General features: G+C 40.1%; 1 protein-coding gene across 6 annotated transcripts in view; it reads left to right on the top strand.

The window, feature by feature from the left end:
- Window positions 1–19606, top strand: part of OXR1 (oxidation resistance 1) — a 266515-nt gene that overhangs the window by 22364 nt on the left and 224545 nt on the right. For 5 of the 6 annotated variants that reach the window (XM_066564420.1, XM_066564445.1, XM_066564427.1 and 2 more), the window contains one exon: window positions 11455–11533. In XM_066564420.1, coding sequence (XP_066420517.1) covers window positions 11455–11533 — 79 coding nt within the window. Of the gene's footprint in view, window positions 1–11454; window positions 11534–19606 lie in introns of those variants that run through there. The other variant, XM_066564442.1, reaches the window with a different exon arrangement.

The raw sequence follows: 19606 nt of genomic DNA, 5'->3' as shown, positions 1-19606 counted from the left end.
GCTACAATAGTCTTACCTCTTGTGATACTGTCTCCCTAAAATCATCTTGGAAATAAAGGTTGTAGATCCTGTGTTTGAAGGTAGTTTGGCAGTCAGGAACCTGGTCTTCATTATAGTTAACTGATATCTGAGCAGCCCTCTCTCAAACCCTGCAGAACAGCCATCTGTGTTTGGCATACATGGAACCCAGAGGGGCTGTCATCTGAGGTGCAGGTGGGGAATTCATCAGCACTTGAGAAAATGTAACCCTGAGACTGATGTCTCCCAGAAAAGTTGTAAAAGTTATAATCTGGCAGTGTTATAAACTTCTTGTAGCAATAGGAATACCATTATTGGTGAATGGATGCAATAATTTAAACTGCAGAACAGGCAGAAGTGTTTATATTAAAGATCTGTAATTCCCATGTTTAGCCTTTTGCTGGGAGGAGTTACATACCATGCAAAATTTTCTTGAAACATAGTTTCAAATGCCAAATTAAATATCTTATTTTTTATTAATAAACTATTTGATGTGAGTAGCCTTATGGGCTGTTCATTCCCACAGCCTATGTGGTCTGAGAGATGGTTTTTTATACTTGAAGGGATCATATTAATACTCAGCTTTAACTCTTGGTGTCTGCTCTGCTACCTTCCCAATCATAAATATAAAAAAGGCAGATTTTGAACCTAGGACAAAATTACACTGGGCACAAGTATAAATTGTGAGAGGAGTGGCTGGAGAGCTGCCCTGCAGGAAGGAATCTGGGGGTGCTGGATCTGGGGCAGTGGGAGCCAGCAGTGTGCCCTGGCAGCCCAGAGGGCAAACTGCATCCAGGGCATCAAACACAGCACCACCAGCTGGGCTAAAGAGGGGATTATCCCACTTTATTTGGTGTTGATGTGACCTCATCTTGAGCACTGAGCACAGTTCTGTACCCCACCATTTAAGGAGGACATGCAGGTGCTTGAATGTGGCCAGAGGAGGACAACAGAGCTGGTGAAGGGGCTGGAAGTCCCCATCCTGTCAGGAGTGGCTGAGCACTTTGGGGCTCATCTGTGGTGAGCAGTGACAGGACTGGAGGGAATGGCCCGAAGTTGTGTCAGGGGAGGATTAGGTTAGATTAGGAAAAAGGTGGAAATCAGAGGTGGTTGGGCACTGGAACAGGCTCCCCAGGGCAGTGGTCACAGCACCAGCCTGACAGAGTTCAAGCAGAGTTTGGACAATGCTCTCAGGCACATGATGTGATTTTGGGGTGTGTCCTGTGCAGGTCCAGGATGTGGACTCAATGATCCTTGTGGGTCCCTTCCAACTGAACATGTTCTATGATTCTATGGTCTGTTCCTTGTACCCATGGCTATAAAGCTGCTAGAGAAAGGTATCTATGCCACAGGGGCCTATTCAGAGACATGGCAAACTTGTAGCAGCCCAGGACCGTGCAAGACATTTCTTTAGTTGTTTTTCTGGTCAAAGGCTACATTACTGTTGCAGAATATGAGATTCTGGTAATCCAGATCTGACTTTTTTTCCCTTTTTTTTTTTTGGCAGGGGGAGGACAGTAGATGAAGTAATTTGAAAGCTGCAAGAGTAAGAGACAAAAGGAGACATGTCAAGAAAATACAGAAATATCTTGCATTTTAGTGCAATTCAGATAAGACATTTCTTATCTGAAGATGTAAGGGATGGAAAAATAATTTTAATCTATTTTTTGAGGTGGTTTGTTCTTACCAGCTCTTGGCCTGGGGACAGCAGAGGTTAACAGCAGTGCAGTATTTCCTGTACTTCTACATGACAGTGAGCAGGGTGATGGTGGTAAAATATGCTGTACTTGGACTGCTTGTTCTAGCCTTAGTGTCAATGATATTTTGGCCCCACAGATGATCGATATTTTATTTTTTTTAATTTATTAGTCAAACCTGAACTCCTATGAGCTTAATGATTTCCACACTGAGATATATAGGAAGCTGGCTGAAGCAATCACATTCATAAATTCTTTTTGAGAAGTGTGATATATTGCTGAGTTTGGTAAATTCCAAGAATTTACAGATATGAGACAGGGAATGATTAGCTCTATAGGAACACTGGGAAAAAATCCTGAGAGAAGTACAGCAAACTGAATGTTAGTTACTGATATAGACTGATGAGGAAGAAGAAAAATACCAAAATGGAATGTAAACCCAGCATCTCCATATGAAAGATAGCAAATAATTTCTATTTTACTCAGTTTGCATTGAATACCATCTCCAGTTTTGGGTATCTACAGTTTAAAATGTGAATAAGGGTGATCAGAAATGTAAAAAACATAATGTCTAGTAAAAAATTAATTTTACATGAATGTTTTGTGTAAAAAAAAAACAAACCCAAACCACTGGGGACACACGGGAAAAGTGCTTAAATATTTTTTTGTGAGAAAGAGTAAAGAATTGTTGTCTGTGTCTGCTGGGAAAGTAGCAAATAACAAGCTTGAGTTGTGGCAAAGAATTCTGGGTTTGGGAACTATTCTGTAGGGGATTATGTGTTTTGTGGGGTCGGTGGTTGGAGACAGGGACCACACCCCCGCTCAGATCCATGTGACAGCAGAGAGCTTTGCTGTTCAAACTGACTTTATGCAGGGGGTTTGAAACACCCTGATCTAAGCTGCTGGTTGGTGTGACCCCCACCCAGCCCAGCTCCCTGCCCAGTCTGCAGCTCTGGATGGGATGTGAGTGGTGAAGTCTTGCGCAGATTTGAATCCAGCCTATCCCTGCCTCATGTCAGGACTTGTTTCACCTTAGGCTGGCTGAGGTTGAAGGTCTGATATGACCAAATTTATTTGGCAGCTACAAGCCAGCTGCAACTGATACAGGGGACAAATATCTAATGTTAGGATCACAAAGGATTTCAGGTTGTACAATCTCCATCCTCTGAGGTTTTTAACAACAGGTTCTAGTTAGGCCAGTATATATTAGAAATGGCTTAAATACATAATATTTTGCTTTGGACAAAGACTAAACAATAAGCAGTCTCCTGATAATTTTTAACTGTTTAGCAGTCTTCTGTGTTCATTAAATTTCTGACACTAATCCACTTATTGTTTGTTCTACCAAATAGAGCCTTAAAAGTTGAGCATGATCTTCGTTGAGTGTATCATTGGCTGGTTTCAGTTTTGGGGTGCTCCTGGGGTTTTGTTTTTTTCTCTATTTTTTGCTGACTTTGTAAAATAAATAAATGTGTCTTCTAAGAATAGTATATTCTGTGAGAGTTAATTTTGTAACTTCTGCTTGGAAAGAAAAACAGTGGAACTTGGTCTGTTGATCTTTAGGAGTGAAAAGTTAGAATTGTGCTGCAGCCAGTGTTTTTCAGGGTGGTACTGAGAGAGAAATTAGTGATGAATTACTCCTAGGGGCCTCAGTCACACATGAGCCTTTTGTGTTATGATAAATCCACCTGAGCTACAGCTGTGCTTGGTGGGGTGAAAGCTGCATAGTGCCAAGAAGTGGAATGCTTTAGTTATTTACCAAACTGAAAGGGTATGATTTGGTCTAAAGGACCTCTTTACTCGTTCTTACAGATCTGGCCCAAAATTTTGGTCTGAGAGTGATCGAGTCTATAGGCAGCAGCACTCTTGGATCTGATTCTAGCTGAGAACTTCACTGTACAGCTTTCATCTTCAAAAGGAGCAGAAGTAGAAAGCAGCAAAACTGGATGTATATAATTTGTGAAAGGAAAATAAGGTTCTGTAAATATTTTATATTGTCATTTCTGTATTCATGACTTTCAAATAGCATGAAAACCATTAATGTCATTAAGTGAATGGCAGTGAGACAACCACAGTGATTATGAATGAAAGGAATATTTTGGTGTTGGTATCATAAGAATAAATAGATAGTCTTGGCAGCTGATTAGGGGAGACAGTAAGTGAACTGAGAAGAGCTTTATTTAATACAGTTAGGAAAACCTGCATTATCAAATCTTGAGGTATAGTCTTCAACCAGCTAGTGACTAAGCACAAATACTCTTCACATTGTATTGAGTAAATGTCATTCTTTTTATTATCTTCTTTTTGAATATCAAACTAAACAAAATGAAAGTGTTTGAGTGTCTATTTAATAAGAAATTGATATATTGAAATCACTATTTCTGTATAGCTAAGTGACATCTTTAATTTAGATATAAGTAATTACCACTGGAGCTGTAATTAAAATGAAAATCATTATCATAGCATTAGTTTAAAAGTCAAAATTTGAAGAACAGAACCTGTGTATTCCTAAGATGAATCTACTACTGTTGTTGTCTCTAGCTTCTGTAATTAGGTACAAAAACCCCCTGTTATGCCTCTTTTTATGATAATAGGCTAATAAACTCATGTACTTGACATATTCTTTTTTATTTATCTGAGTTGTACTCACTCTAGTCTCTTGAATTAGATCAGATAATTACAGCCAAAGCTTATCTTCATTTCTCTATCCTCCAGAAGTTTCTAGCTTTGGTTTGGCTGACTAGAGACTCAGGTCTGTACAGTTCTGTTCCCTGCTGCTGATCACATATAGCAGACATTATTTTATCCTGTGGAGAGAGGGTGTTTATCTGTTAAAAATATACAATGCTTGTGAAATACTGGATTAGCTTATAGTGCCACTACATTTCATAATAGAGCAAAAAAGCACAGAAAAGAGCAGTTCATCAGCTTTGGTCCCAGGAATTGTCTTATCTCTACATCTTTGTTTATGTGGAATTACTTATGATCCCTGTAGTCCTCCCTCTGCTGCTGTAAATTATATAACTGTGTTATATTTTGTTTGCAGCATATGGAAATCTGATACATTTTCTCAAATGGCTTGTAATCAGACAGAAATAAAACTGGGTTTACATGGCAAGGATTTGGTAGTGGGGAAGTTGCAGGGGTGGCTTCCCTGAGGGGACATCAGGAGCCATCCCAATGTCTCACAGAGCTAGCTCCAGATTTTCCAAGGTGAACCTGCTGCTGCTCAAAGCTGAGCACGTCAGTGATGCTGGTGGTGCCTCTGTCATAACTATTATAAGAAAGGGTAAAAAAACCTGTGGGGCAGCTGTGAGAGAGGAGAGAGGGGAAAAAGAGAGGAACAACTCTGTAGACACCAAGATGAAGAAAGAGGGGGAGGAGGTGGTCTGGGTGTTAGAGCAGAGATTCCTTGCAGCCTGTGGAGAAGAGCAGAAGAAAGTAAACTGCCCTCCCTCAGCCCATGGGGAGCCATGGTGGAGCAGACATCCACTCTCATCCACTCTGCAGCCAGTGGAGAGCCTGTGCCACAGCGATGCAAGCTCTGAAGGAGGCTGCAGCCCGCAGACAGCCCATGGAGATGAGCCCACACTGGTACAGGTCTGCTGGCACAGGTCACCCCTGGAAAGGACCCACCTTGGAGCAGTTCATGGAGGGCTGGTTCCTGTGGGAGGAACCCCACACTGGAGCAGGAGCAGCTGAGATGAAGTGTTTTGGGGTGACCACAACCCCTATTCCTCATCCCCCTGAGCTGCCTAAAAGGGGAGATAGAAGTCAAGAGTAAAGTTGAGCCAGGAAGGAAGGGAGGATGGGAGAAACTTTATCAAGCTTTATAAGTCTTTGTAAATAAAGAAAAATAATGAAAATCTGATCAGTTCTGGCTATTGCCTGTGAGTCTTTTCTGTATTCAAGCTGTTTAATCCACATCCACTGCTTAATTAATAATAAATAATTGAATGTCCAGCAATTCTGCCAAGAGGAGGACAAGCAGTTTTTAGCAGTCTTACCCCCTCCCCCGCATTTTAGATTTCCAAGGAACTTAGATTTTAAGACCATCTAAAAGATGTAGAGAAATGTCCCTTTATCCTGAAATCTTAGGAAAGGAAGCTCTGTGTGCTACCATGAAGGTGAAGGAGGGTAAAGTACGCAGGGCAAATGTTTTCTTTTTCCTGTCTTTTTCTCCAATTTAAAAATCAATACATTTCTTTAGCATGCCCACAGAGATCATGCAAAGAAATGATTTCCTATTACATTAGTTAGGGTTTGTCTTGAATTGCCTACAGGCAGAGTTGGATGATCTAACAGGGAATGAGTGATAGAGCACAGCTAGATCCCCACATTGAATATATTGTGTGGATTTAGAGACAGAAGCTACACTTGCTGTTTCCTTCAAGCAGAAAACAGTATTATCCTGTCATTGTATTTGTACCAGCATATTTTAATGATCCCAGCTTCAACCATTCATTTCACATCCCCTTCTCTGTTTTCCCTTCTTCATACCTAGACTTACAGCATCACAGGATAACTCAGTTTGGAAGGGACCTCTGAAGGATTCTAGTCCATCCTCCTGCTCAGAGCAAGGTCAGCTCTGAGATCAGTTCAGGTTGTTCAGAGCTTTATTTAGATGAGTTTTGAGACACTCAAATGAGTGAGGCTGCACAACCTCTCTGGGCCATGAGGTTCAGTGCTCACCTGAACTTGCTCCAGTTTATCAGTGTCCTTCTTACATCAAGGGCAGGCTGCAGAACTGGATGCAGTACTTCAGGAAGGGTCTGATGACTTTTTAATAAAGCAGTATGATCCCTCCCCTCTGTCTGCTGGCCCTGTTCCTGCTAATAAAGTCTGGAATGCTGTTTACCATCTCTCTGCCTGAACATGCTGCTGACTCATGCTCAATTTGCTGCCCTTCCAGCCAGGCAGTGCCCAGCCTATGCCATTGCAAGAGTTTCTCCCTTCCTAAATACAGGACTTTGTATCTGTCCTTGCTGAATTTCATGAGATCCCTGTCAGTTCATGCCTCTAGCCTGTCCAACTCTCCCTGGGTGGCAGCCTTGTCCTGGGCTTAAGCTGCACAAAGGGAAATATAGATTGGATATTAGGGAAAAGTTTTTTATGGAAAGAGTGATAAAGTACTTGACTGGCCTGCCTGGGGAGGTGGTGGAGTTGCCATCCCTGGATGTGTTCAAAAAAAGACTGGATGTGGCACTCAGTGCCATGGTTTAGTCGAGGTGTTAGGGCTGGGTTGGCCTCAATGATCTTGAAGGTCTCTTCCAATGTAGGGATTCTGAGCATATCAACTGATCTCCCCTAATCTGAGGCCATCTGCCAACTAGATGGTTGTGCATTCCATTGCCTCCTCCAGGTCTTTGATAAAGATCCTATTGTGTAATTCTGTATGAACATCCTTTGCCACATTTTATGCTCTAATACAATTGTTTCTTAACTGAAAATATTTTTATTATTGATCCTTGTGCTCAGATTTGCATGGCTTTAAGCAGTCAGTGTGAATCTCTGTAAATTATGCTTAAATCTGGTGCAAATGAAAAGGTTCACTGAGATTTTGTGCCAGTTTTAGTAGCCTCTTTAAGACATTTTAGAAATCAGTATTTCTGTTAAGTCATAGCTTTCAGAATTTATCTCCAAGTAGATGAATGATATTTCACATCTGCTTCCATGCAAGGTGACTGCAGGAAAGTGAGGGTGGTTTTCTGAGGCTGTTATGCCACTTTGCTCTGAGGACAGTTCCTTCCACCTGAGAAGGAGTAGATTCAGCTGAAAGGCAGCAGTTGACACAGTTACCCTCAATAAGCCAGAGAAATGTTATGGGAAATATTTCTGTGCAAAACCCACAATTTTCTTTGCAAAGGAAAAAAGTCCAAAGCTTGAATTAATATTTCATTTAATATATTCTGTTACTGTATCAGTTGTATCAGTCTTTTAATTTTTTTTTCCCCCAGAAAGGGTACTTGTGCCTGAAGGAAAAGGAAGTTGAAGAGGCCAGCAAAGTTTCTGCTGAGATAGGTAGCAGTGCTGGGTTAATGGTTGAGCTTGACCTCAAAGGGTTTTTCCAACCTAAACAATTCAGTGATTCTGTATCCAACACCTTCCTCTTCCTACTTCTGCACCAGTCACCTTCAGGGGAAGGGGACCTGCTTCAGCTACTCATCAATTTTATACCTGTTGGTTTCCCTCAAATAGCTTGTCCTGTTTCCTGAGAACTTCAGTACCTTATGTCAATCCTTAATGTTTTTATTTATATCCAAAAAGAGACAGAAAGCATCAGAGCCCTTCATTTAAAATGCTTGCAAACATAAAGGCAGTCCTCCCTACTAATGTATGATGCTTATGAATGATGTTCTTTACTGGAAATGGAAAAGATCATCAAATGATTGAATAAATTTGGCTTAAAATTTTCTGTGTCAAAGTTCCACTGATGCTCCTGAGGTCATAAGCAACTGCAATTTTTAAATATGGGAGCTGGACTTCTAGGTCACAATTTAAATACCTCTGAAATTGGATTCTGGAGCTTGAACCTTGTTATTTCTAAGAGAAATTTAATGCCTGACTCAGATCTTTTAGCACATTTACACAGTTAGGGTTCATGTTGTATAATCAGCTGTGTGAATGGCTTGAGACACTTAATACATGCACTGGGGCAGAGGCTGAGCTGCAATCCTTAATCTGATCATGTTTCATCTCTGAGCTGCATATCTGACAGTATAGGCATAGCTTCTGGTTAGCCTGACAATCACAAATAGGGAACTGGAGTGTGATTCTCAGAACATGCTGGGAATGTGTATGCCCCAAAACCATTGATTTTCAGTTGGAGTGGACACTTGGCCTACTTAAAGCTTTCAGAAATTCCCAATCAAGACAAATAACTGGAAGCAGGCATTTGTTATGCTCTCAGTGTAGAGGGACTGGTGTTAGTAAGTGGCAGGGAGAATAATTGCATGGGAAGGAAAATGTACTTCAGGCTGATGATACTTGTGCTTCTTGCCCAGCTGCAAGGCTGTGATTCTGGAACAAGAGTGTGGAGAGGAAGAAGGAGGTTCCCTTCAACTTATTGCAGCTGTACAAGTTAAGGAGACACACTAAAATAAACAAAAAAAAAACCCAAAAAACCCTGCACAAACCAAAAAAGAAAATGCTTTAAGAGCAGCTGGTAAATTGAGACAAAAATGTCATTCCTCAACCCATAATGAAATATAGTGCTGTGAAAATGCTGCTTCCTCATCTGGAAGTAACAAGCCATTTCACCTGGTGTCATTTTATCTGATCTGACATGGAGACGTGAAGTCCCCCAGAGCATCTTACAAATTTAGAAGGGAGTTTGTAGACAAAAATTCTCCTGTCAGTCAAGATCATGTAATCACAGCTTCTTCCTGATGGACAAAACATTTGTATTTAGATATCCCATTTACATTTAACAAATCAACTAAACTGGGATAGAATGTCTGAATTTGTAAGCTATTTTTGCTTTAAACTGAACATTTGAGAGAAGGGCAGAAAGTTTGCACTGGCATCAATCTTATGCACGGTGAGGGCAGTGGGAGTGTGCAGTGGCAATCACCAGGGAGCTGAACCAGGGCTGGGAGCTGCTGCATTCTTGTGGGAAGGACCTGGTGGCAGAAGCTTCATCTGGAGGGGCTGGCACTTTCCAGGTGCTACTTAGCTGCTCCTTTGGCAATGGTGGACCAGAGTGCTGTGAACTGGTGTTGCAAAAGTGGCTTGATTTGAGGAGCTGGGAGTCTGCAGGGCCTCCAGAGCACTGCCTGGTCTTCTCATAGCTGCTCTTCCCAGCTTGTGCAGCATTTGAGTCTCTGCTTTCAGTTCTGCTGGGAGCTGCTTCTGGCTGCTCCTGGAAATGCCTGAATCCTGCTTTGGGAGGGTGAAGCTCCTGGGGACCAGCAGTGTCAGCCTTGTCCCAGCTGTTAGCAGAGCAGAGACACACAGCATCTCTGCTCACACTCGCCTGCAGTGGTGTGGAGGGGGTGCAGGGGTGGCCTCAGCACCCCACAGGGCAGGTTCCCTGTCACAGACTGGTGCTAAAGCCCTTTGCATGTTGGAACCCTGGACTTGGGTGGCACATCAAGGGAGGCTACTGCTGGTCTGTGTGGGGCTGCAGAGCCCCAGGGACCTCTCCTGGGGACCCACACACTGAATGAGGCACTGACTTGCCTGGGGAAGGAGCTGCTGGGAGGCAGTGCTGCCACTGAGGGGGACCTGGGCAGGCTGAAGAGATGAACTGGCAGGAATCTTACAGGAATCTTCAGCAAAAGCATGTGCAAGGTTTTTCCAGTGGGATGGAACAACCTTGTGTAAAATGATGGGCTGGGGATGAAATGCCTGGGAGGCAGAGGTACAGAATGGGATCTGAGGGGCCTAGTGAGCTGCATTTTGCATGAGAACCAGCAGGGAGCCCTTACAGCAAGGAAACTCGCCTGTTTCCCTCAGCTGCATGGGCAAAACCAGCCAGCAGGTCAGGGGAAGATCCTTGCCTTCTGCTTGGTATTTGTGAGACTGACTGTGGAGCACTCTGTCTGGTTTTGGGCTCCCCAGAACAAGAAAGATGTCAGCTTATGGACACCAAATGAACTGGCCAGGAGACTGTAGCAAATGGCGTTCAACAGAAGGCTGAGAGAGCTGAATCAACTGAGGGTCAGAAATGGCAAGAGACCACCTCAGTATTGACAACAAGTACCTGAGTGAAGGGTGTAGAGGAGATTGAGCTAGATTTTTCTTGGAGGTATGATAAGAGGCAGTAGACACATGATATAGAAGAGTATATATGATATATAAAAGTATATGATAAGAGGCAGTAGACACAGGGTATAATATGGAAAAGTCTGATTAGATGTTACAAAATCTATTTTTACCATGGTGGTGATGAGGTACAGGAACTGGTTTCCAGAAGAGGTTGTGGACATGTTCAAGACCCAAGTTGACACACCCGTGAGCAAAATGATCCAATTATACTTGCTTTGAACTGAAGGCTGGACTAGGCACTTTCTCCTGACCTAATTATTCTAATATTCTGTAATCTCATATTTTTATGGAGAAGTTGGAATTTCTCTTTGTAATAGTAATAGTAATAAATAGTAATAGTAATAGTAACAACAATAATAATAATAATGATGATATTTCCTGAGGTATTAAGTAATAATATATATAATATATTTTATATATATAAATATAAAATTAATACTTAATCTGTATTAAGTAGACCCACACCAGGAAATTTCTTATTTATAATAATGTTTTCTTTCTGGAAAAATTACTAATTTACTGAGATAGTAATTCAACAAATTGAGCACCAAAACACAGTTAAGATATAAATTTATGTAGCTTTGTTGAGACTGGAAATTCAGAGAGACCTGTTTTGCTGCTTTAAAGCACATGCATTTTGCTTGGGCACATGAATTTCACTGTAAGAAGCAAGGACTTTTAGATGTTGCATTATCATATACTATTATGCCTAACTCTTGTTGAGTAACTGCTCTAATAATGTCAGGTTTAAGCCCTACTAGGAGGATTTAGTCTTAGGGTTTTTTTAACTTTTATCTCGTGTTCCTTACCCTTTGCATACTTTTGCTAACCTTTTTATTTCTGTAAAATTGCCAGTTATTCTCTGAAGTTTCACTGGAAGATGGTTACTATGTGTATTTATTTTTCAGGATATTAAAAGCAAGGTTCTGAGTTTCTTGATTTAAAAATATCTCTTTTTCTTCTCATCCAGGTCAATATAAGCAGCCTGTGCAGAGCACTGCATTCATAAATGTGAAACAAGCCCGCACCATCATGTTTGGCACTAAGAGGTCAGTTTCCACCATTTTTTATGCTTTTCATCTCAAAAAAACCAAAATAGTATGGCTGTTGTGACTAATCTGAAATTTTGACATATTCTAAAAATATTGTTATACAAAACACATCAGCTAGATATGTAACTTTTTCTATTATAATGGTTAGGTTTTCTTTGCTGTAAAGCCCTGGCCTACTTTGACAGGTACGTGCCATGCAGGCCAGGTAGCCTAAATGGCAAAGAGAATCCCCAAGGCAAGAATGCCAAATGTATAATATATAAGAATGCCACTGTACTAGTGCTGGAGGATATCCCTTCTGCTTTCTAGTATGGAAAATACCACCAGGACAGCAAAGCACAAGTGTAAGATAGATTCTTTTCTGTCATTTTAGGGAGTCTCTACTGATATGAGGTACTGTCCATCTGTTACTCTCTGTGATTTAATGTCATACCCTAAATGACTCCAAAAACTCAACAGTTTTGTGTCCATGTGTCTCTGATAAGCATCAGGTAATCTGTATCTGTCATCAGACAGTGTGCCCCTGCTCCCCCCCAGCTCCTGCAGCCACAGGAGCCCTCATGGCACCCTGAGACACCCTGTCAGGTTATCAGCTACTGCACCTCTGGGTCTCCTGCAGGGCAGTGAGATTTTCCTGCGTAACAGAGATACTATAGACCATTCCCCTCATTGAGAACTCCCTGGTTTTTGTGCTTGTTGGCAGCTTTTGGGTTTTTAGTAGAGGCTGGTCAAAGGTTTCAGCACTTGTGCCCCAGTTGTATGGCAGCCTAGTGAAATGTTTGCCCTGTGCAGCAGCAGAGCTCCTTTAATCTGGCACCTGGAGAAACACCTCACTCTTCTGAATTGTTGTGAAGGGGGGAGGCTGCCTTCTCCTTACGAGGCACATTTGAAGAAGCATCTTGCATGTCTGCAGGAGTCAGAGGTGGCAAATGATAAGAAAAATCTGCTTGGTTTTCTGAACCTCCTGCATGAGTTGCAGGAGGTCTCAGTGTGAGCTGCAGCCCTGTTGGAGTCAGGGCGCTGCCCGGGGCTCCCCTTCTCCTGTGCTCCCACTCACATGGCCAAGAATTCAGCAGGGGTTTTGTGTCTGGCTGAAGGGGGATTGGCAGCCAACTCCAGACTGCTACCTTATATACAAGATGCATATGTAATACATTTTTAGGGTATCTTTCCATTAAAATGAAACTTTGTATTTTTAGATAAGGACAGAATCCGTTGTTTTGTCAGTGTGATGAGTATGAGATAACTGCTGAAGAGGGTACAGTAACAATCAAAAACTTCCCATTTGAGGATTTCTGCTTTTAACTAATTGTCTTTGCAAAATATTAGCACTCAAGTAAATCAAAGACATTCTACTAAGTGACATAATTTATTATATTACATTATATTTAGGCGGGTTAGTTATTTTTTCCAGTGAGTAGTTTAACCCCTTATGAACTCTCTATGGCCTGACCTAAACAATTTTTCCCTCCTAGGATTACCTCTTTATCTTAGTGCAATAAAGAAATGGCAAAATAAAGAATTGTTTGATTAGTAGGCTTGAAATTTTTTTTTAATTTTTTTTCTCACAAATTTAATCTTGATTACTATGCAAATGAAAATTCGTCATAAAGAATATTACAAACAATGTGAAATTCTCTTCCATATGTACAAACAAGGTTTTATGAAAAAAAGTGCATTTGGGGAGCAGAAGTTCTTTGTTTCTCTGCTGTACTGTGTTCTGCTATGCCTCATTTTATGCAGATTCTCACTTTTATGCAGTTCTGAATCACTTGCAATAAATAAAAGGAGGAAAAGAGTCACAGTAGACCTCCATAACAGTAGCCTTCTATGTGTAGACTAGGACATTACAATTACAAGTATTCTTGAGATTGGTACCATGGTTTAGTTAGGCAGTGATTGAGTACTTGTCAGATGTTCTGTTCTAACTATTGCATTATGTTTTGAACTTAATTTTCACAGAGAACTATTTATTGTGATCAAGAAAATCTTGAGGTTCTGTTGATTATTTTTAAAGGCTGTAAACGCCTATAAATAAACTGCCTCTGTTAACAGTTTTTGAAATCTTGGTTTGATACATTAGTTCTTTTCCTAAAAAGAAATACTGTATTCATTTGGAGATATAACAAAGAACAAATGTATTTTTCTGGAGGAAAGGATAACTTAAGATTTATTTTCTTGAAAAATTTGGTTTTAATTCAGTCTAATAATATATTACTAATTATAATCTCTATGAATCTCTATAATCTCATGAAATTGCATAACTTTGACTCAAAAATGGAGTTATCTCCTGTCACCAAATCTATGGAAGTTGTCAGGTGTATATAGTATCTCAACTGCTTTTTCGTTGACAATTTTCTCTTAATTTTGCATATAAAGTTAATTTTTAGGGGATAATCCCTGTTGGATGGGCTGGTAAAAGTGACTCTCCAAACACAAAAGCTTTGAAAAACTTTGTATGTGAGGCAGACATTTCTCAGCTGCTTTATAAGAGACTGTTGCTAATGTGAACTGACAAAGCTAACAAAGAGGTGAATTCCTCTTAATTTCAGTTTAATTTGAGAGCTGATACCGTGATTTTAAATGCTGAACTGTTGTTCTCTGTGTTGTTAGTGTGTTCTCCTCTCATCCTTTGCTCTATCATGCTATTTTTTCTCCAATTAATTTAATCTGCAATAAACACCAGCATTGAAATAGCAGAGGTCAGTAGATATTCCAATGAGTTCCTGTGTGTTGTATTATTCATGTTACTTACTGCCATCTTTCAAGAGAAATTTCTGATACCATTCTCCTCAAGTGGAACACAGGAGTATTTAAATGACTTTAGGGAAGGGATTTTTACTTTGTGGGAACCAACCTTATGTATGGAAGAAGCACAGCAAAGAGAGGCCCCAAATCAGTGCATACCCAGGATCTGCAAGGTCAGTCTTGTTGGAACCCTAGATACTAAGAATTTTAAACTTTCTGTGCTGAAAGGCACAGAACCACAAGAGAACACTGCATTTGACCTAAGACTGTAGAGAAGCCTTCCAAAATTGATTAATAACACTGGGATTATGGGTGTGTAATTAATTAGAAGTGTGATCTTACAGAGTGAAAAAACTCAGATTTAAGATTTTAGTATGTAGTAATATATGAGAGCCAAGGCAGAAGGTCTGACTGTCTACCTACCACTGTTTTCATGATGTTCAGGGATGTTGTATCTGCAGGGACCCCTGTGGCAGGGAGGAATGATGAATCTGACTCCATGCTCTCAGAAGGCTAACTTATTATTTTATGGTACTTTATTACATTGAAGAATACTCTACTATATTATACTAAAGAATACAGAAAGGATAGCTACACAATGCTAAAAAGATACTACTGAAAACTCGTGACTCTTTCCAGAGTCCCAACATAGCTTGGCCCTTATTGGCCAATGAGTGAAAACAACTCACACCAGAATCCAATGAAACCATCACCTGTGGGTAAACAATCTCCAAACACATTCCACATATGAGCACAACATAGGAGAAGCAAATGAGATAAGAATTGTTTTCCTTTTTCTCTGAGGCTTCTCAGGAGAAAAATCTGGGGCAATGTATTTTTCCAGAGAATGTGAATGCCACATAGGGATATTCTTACCTGCAGTTATTTATGTTCTGTAGTTTGGAAACCTCATGTTGTATAGCTCATTTAAACTGTCCATGCAACTAGAGAGTATTTCTCCTGCTTGGCTCACTCAGTTTTCTTTTCCTTCTCTAGCCTAGATTGGAGTGCTTCAAAAAATAGCCTAAGTGACAAACCCAGCCCTGAGAGCCAAGCCATTTGGTCCCTAAATGAGTTTAGCAGATTGAAGGAAGCAATTGTGAGAAGCAGGCTGTGAGGAGTACAAGGACATTTGCTGAAGTGTGTGTGTGATAGTGCTCTGTTCCAGGAGCTGGATCCATTTGTGCCTTTGTTAACAGCCTTGCACATGGTATATGTTTTAGATGGTCTTGCAGAGAATACCACATTGGTCCTGTAAGTCCACTAGTCCTGAGGGTCCACTAGTACCTCTGGGTAGTTAGAAATTAGCTGCCACATCCAACTCTGTTTTTTCCTGCAAGAAGTATGCTGCCTCCTTCTCCTCCTTTGGTTTGAACCTCAGGAAGGTCCATAGGGCTAAGAGAGTTGCTCTTATGTGATCTGCTGATCTGCTGCCAGCACTTAGGCTGTTGAGGGCCAGTGTTACCAGGTTTAACTCAAACTATTTTGGAGAAAGAAAGAAAGAAAGAAAGAAAAAGAAAAAAAAAAAAAAAAAAAAAAGGAAGGACTCTGATTTTCAGGCACCCTGATTGCCCTGAAATGAACTCAGCATTTTAACTGTACTCTTTTTTGTGGAGAGCGTTTTATTTACAGGGTGTGATTCCAGCCTCAGGCACTGTGGCCAATGCAGCTGGTAGCTTCTGCTGGGTGCTGATGGCTGGTTTGGTGCTTTGTGATGGTTGGCCAGGTCAGTCTTGGCCAGTGGTCCAAGAGTTTCATAACACAGCATTTGTTTCTGGAGGCAAATAGTTTTCTTTCCAAATTGTACTCCAGTCAGCCATCCTGGAAAGCTGCAGTCAATTTTCTTAGGCCAGGTCTGTCAGCAGCAATTTGAATCCTGTGATAAGTAGAAAACAAACCTGTCTTCCAGTGTCTAATCATATTGCCATGTTTATGAACTTAGATAATAGTTAAGCTGGACAAATAGTATGATTGGTATAGGAGGATGATGCGATTTGGAAAGACACATCAGCTTTTTAGTCACTGACAATTACTGACTTTCTCATATCTGGTTTTGATTAGAAAGTTAAGGAGATAATGTTTATTTATGTTATAAACTCCTGATATGAACAGACTGTACTCTTTTCAAGATTATTTTCAAGATAATATAAACCTAATTTTTTATTTTCTTATAGTTACAGGGAGACTGTGTTTACACAGGGTTTCTAAATGTCATGGTTTTGATTGCATTAGACCTGAACTATTGCTAAGTTTGTCCTGATACCCCTGCCAGATTCTAAAGCATGGAAAATGGATGCCCACAAAGCCCTGTCCATTACTGAACACTAGGACCATATGCCAAAGTTTTTTCTTTGGGATTTGTAAGTGTGCAAAAATAATTATCTGTTTTGACCCTTATTCAGCTGCTCACCATCCCCTTTCTTTTGATTTTTAATTGGAAGTGACACTCCTTGAATGAAGCTATAACATACTTTGTGAATGTATTCTCTGTTACAGAATTAACTATTTTATTGCTGAACTTTGTTATGGTAGTGAACTGCAAAATAATATCTATTGACATGGACTCTTTTTAAGTTCACTACCAAAATATGAACTTTTAATTTCTTGCACTGTTTCATTGCTTAGGGATCTGGAGGCTGACTAATGTAAAATTATAAGGCAGCTGTGACACTCGGATTTTATTCAAGCAGAACAGATGAAGTCTAGAATACAGATGTACATGGGCAGCACAGTGTGTAACAGACACAGACAGGGGTACAGAGTGGGGAACAGAGCAGAACTTGACACTGTGTAAGCAGTAGCCAAAACACTGATGTGTTACCAACAGTTTTTTAATCACAAATTCAAAACACACCACCATATGGTCTGCTGTGAAGAAAATTAACTGCATCCCAGCCCAACCCAGTGCAATGCAAAAACCCATGTTCATACACTGAAACTTAAGCTCCAATAGAATGATTGTATGCCTAATAAAAGATAGAAAATAAATATTTTTAGTTTTACAATCCATCCAATAAAAATTTAACTTCCTACACATATAAATAAAGTCATAAAATTTTTACATAATCATGAACAGCTTTAAAAAATTTTCTTGAAGCAACTGCATTGCCAATTAGAAAAGGTGAATCAATACCTGAATATATTGGATGTTTTAAGAAATGAAAATAGAGAATAAATTTAAGTCCGTTTAAACTTTTCTAAACTGTTAATGTGTTCTCAATTTTATTTTTACAGAATTCTATTTCACAATAAGGCTCTACTCTGTCTTATGCAGAGCCTTTTAAAGGCATTTACATGAGCTAACCAAATAACTTGGCATGTATGGTTTGTTAAAGTCATCTCTATTTCTACAACAACTTCATGCTGTAGGTCCAATACTCAGAAGTATTTAATTATCCTAGTTGTGTTTATTTGCTATATCTTGGAGTTTCTGTAGAAGTGTCTGATCATTGCCTGCAGATTATTTAATTGTAGGATTACACTTGCACTTCAGCTATAACATTTAATACCACAAGTTCCTTCTTCAAATGGAAGAAGATTTCAAAGGCTGGCACTTGAAAATACAAAAAGGACCTAACATCTTAGTGACAGGATTGTTTCTTTTTTGTTTTCTTTGCAGTGAAATGAAAAGTGTTTATTTGTTTCTCAGTTGATCTCAGACAATAAATGTGTGAGCAAAACTGCAGACACCTTTCTTTTTGTGGTTCCAGATCCCTTATGTTTTGGAAGATTCAGGAGGCAGAGAATTTCTGAGCAAGACCTTAAGATATACTGTGTACATGGCTTGGCTTTTTACTTTACAGGGATGTGTTTCCTGTTACATCCTGTTCAAGTTCCTGCAGAAGGGCAAACTGCTGCATTTCCATAATCAGTGGAATTCTTTTTGCTTCTATTCTAGAAGTCAGGATTTCACATGAATTGTCTAATAATGGTCTTTAGCAAGAGTATGCAGGATGAGGAAAATGTTTTGTTTTTCTTTTTAAAAACTGCATTTGTAGAAAAAATATGCCAAGATATAAACTGAAGGTCAGTCTTGCTGAATGATGAATTCAGTTGAAGGTACTCATGCCCCAATTCAGTCATTTCTGCAGGCACAGGAAAGCATGAAGAAATTTCCCAGGCAAGGATGAACTTTTCCTCATGCTCAGATTTCATGCTGAGCTTGGGCCTCAGTGCCCTGCAGATATCTCCTGTTAGTCGTATATATCTAGTCTTAGCAGAGCTGCTCCTGCTAGATTTTGACTGCAAAAATAGCTTAGTAACATTTCTCTGATTTTTAGGAAATGAAATCTGTAGATTAGAGAATTATTATTGCTGCTACATGTGAAACTTACTCTTAATTTGAAACCAGTCTTGTTTAATTCCAACTTCAATGTGAAAAGCACACGTGACAATCAGCACCTAACAGAGCTAAGTGGCATCATCCAACTTCTGCTGCATTCATATGGAAGAATGGCTATACTGGTGGTCAGAAATACATTTTCTCTCAGGGTTAGCTTGCCAGATACATCTCTGAAGCCTTCTGAAGCAGAACTGGTACCATATGATGAAAGCAGTTGCTGTGTCTTACAGACTTTTTCAGATGCTTCTGTCAATTACATGAATTCTCAGATGTCTCCCTTTTTTTGGATGCTTTTTTAAATCCCTGCCCACAAGGACAACACTGTATCAGACTGAAAGGCTTTTCTCCCTGTTCTTTATTTCTTAAGAAAAATCCCAATATCCTGAGAAAAACCAGATCTCATTTCACAATGTGCTATGTCTGCATCCTGCTTGTATGTGTACAAAATCCCCAGTTTAAATTTTCAGCATGGTGAATAATAGATATCTGCAAAAGTCCCATGCTTTGTTAATGGGATTTTTTTATGCTGCTCCCTGATTTTAAACACTCACACTGCTGATGTATTTTAAACACTCACACTGGTGATGTATTTTATTATGGTCTTACAGAAGACACTTTGGTAAAGTGTATTCTGATTCTGTATTCAGCAACATGAATCAGTCCCAGGGAACGGGCCCAGCTCATCGTCTGTGTCTGTGCTGTATTGCTGCAGATAGTGGTCATGGGCTGTTGGCTCCTTATTTATGTGGCCATAAATTGCCTGTTTTGCTGACACTCAAAAGTAAATGAGGGATAGTATCAGCACTGCTGGCTTTCTGGCAGGAAGCCTAAGAGCAACTTGGTATACCTTGTGTGCCTAACTAATGCCACTTCAATGGAAGGTTTTAATTAAGTGCGTGTCTGTGTCAGCAGAGAAGAAATCAAAGGCATTTGGTAAAAAGAAAGTGTATCTGCTCCAGAGTCACTGAGGAGAAATTTGG

Source organism: Molothrus aeneus, chromosome 1, assembly GCF_037042795.1.
Source record: "Molothrus aeneus isolate 106 chromosome 1, BPBGC_Maene_1.0, whole genome shotgun sequence".
NCBI lineage: Eukaryota > Metazoa > Chordata > Aves > Passeriformes > Icteridae > Molothrus > Molothrus aeneus.
Note: the sequence above shows the minus strand (reverse complement) of the source record. Positions and strands in the feature narration are given on the sequence as shown.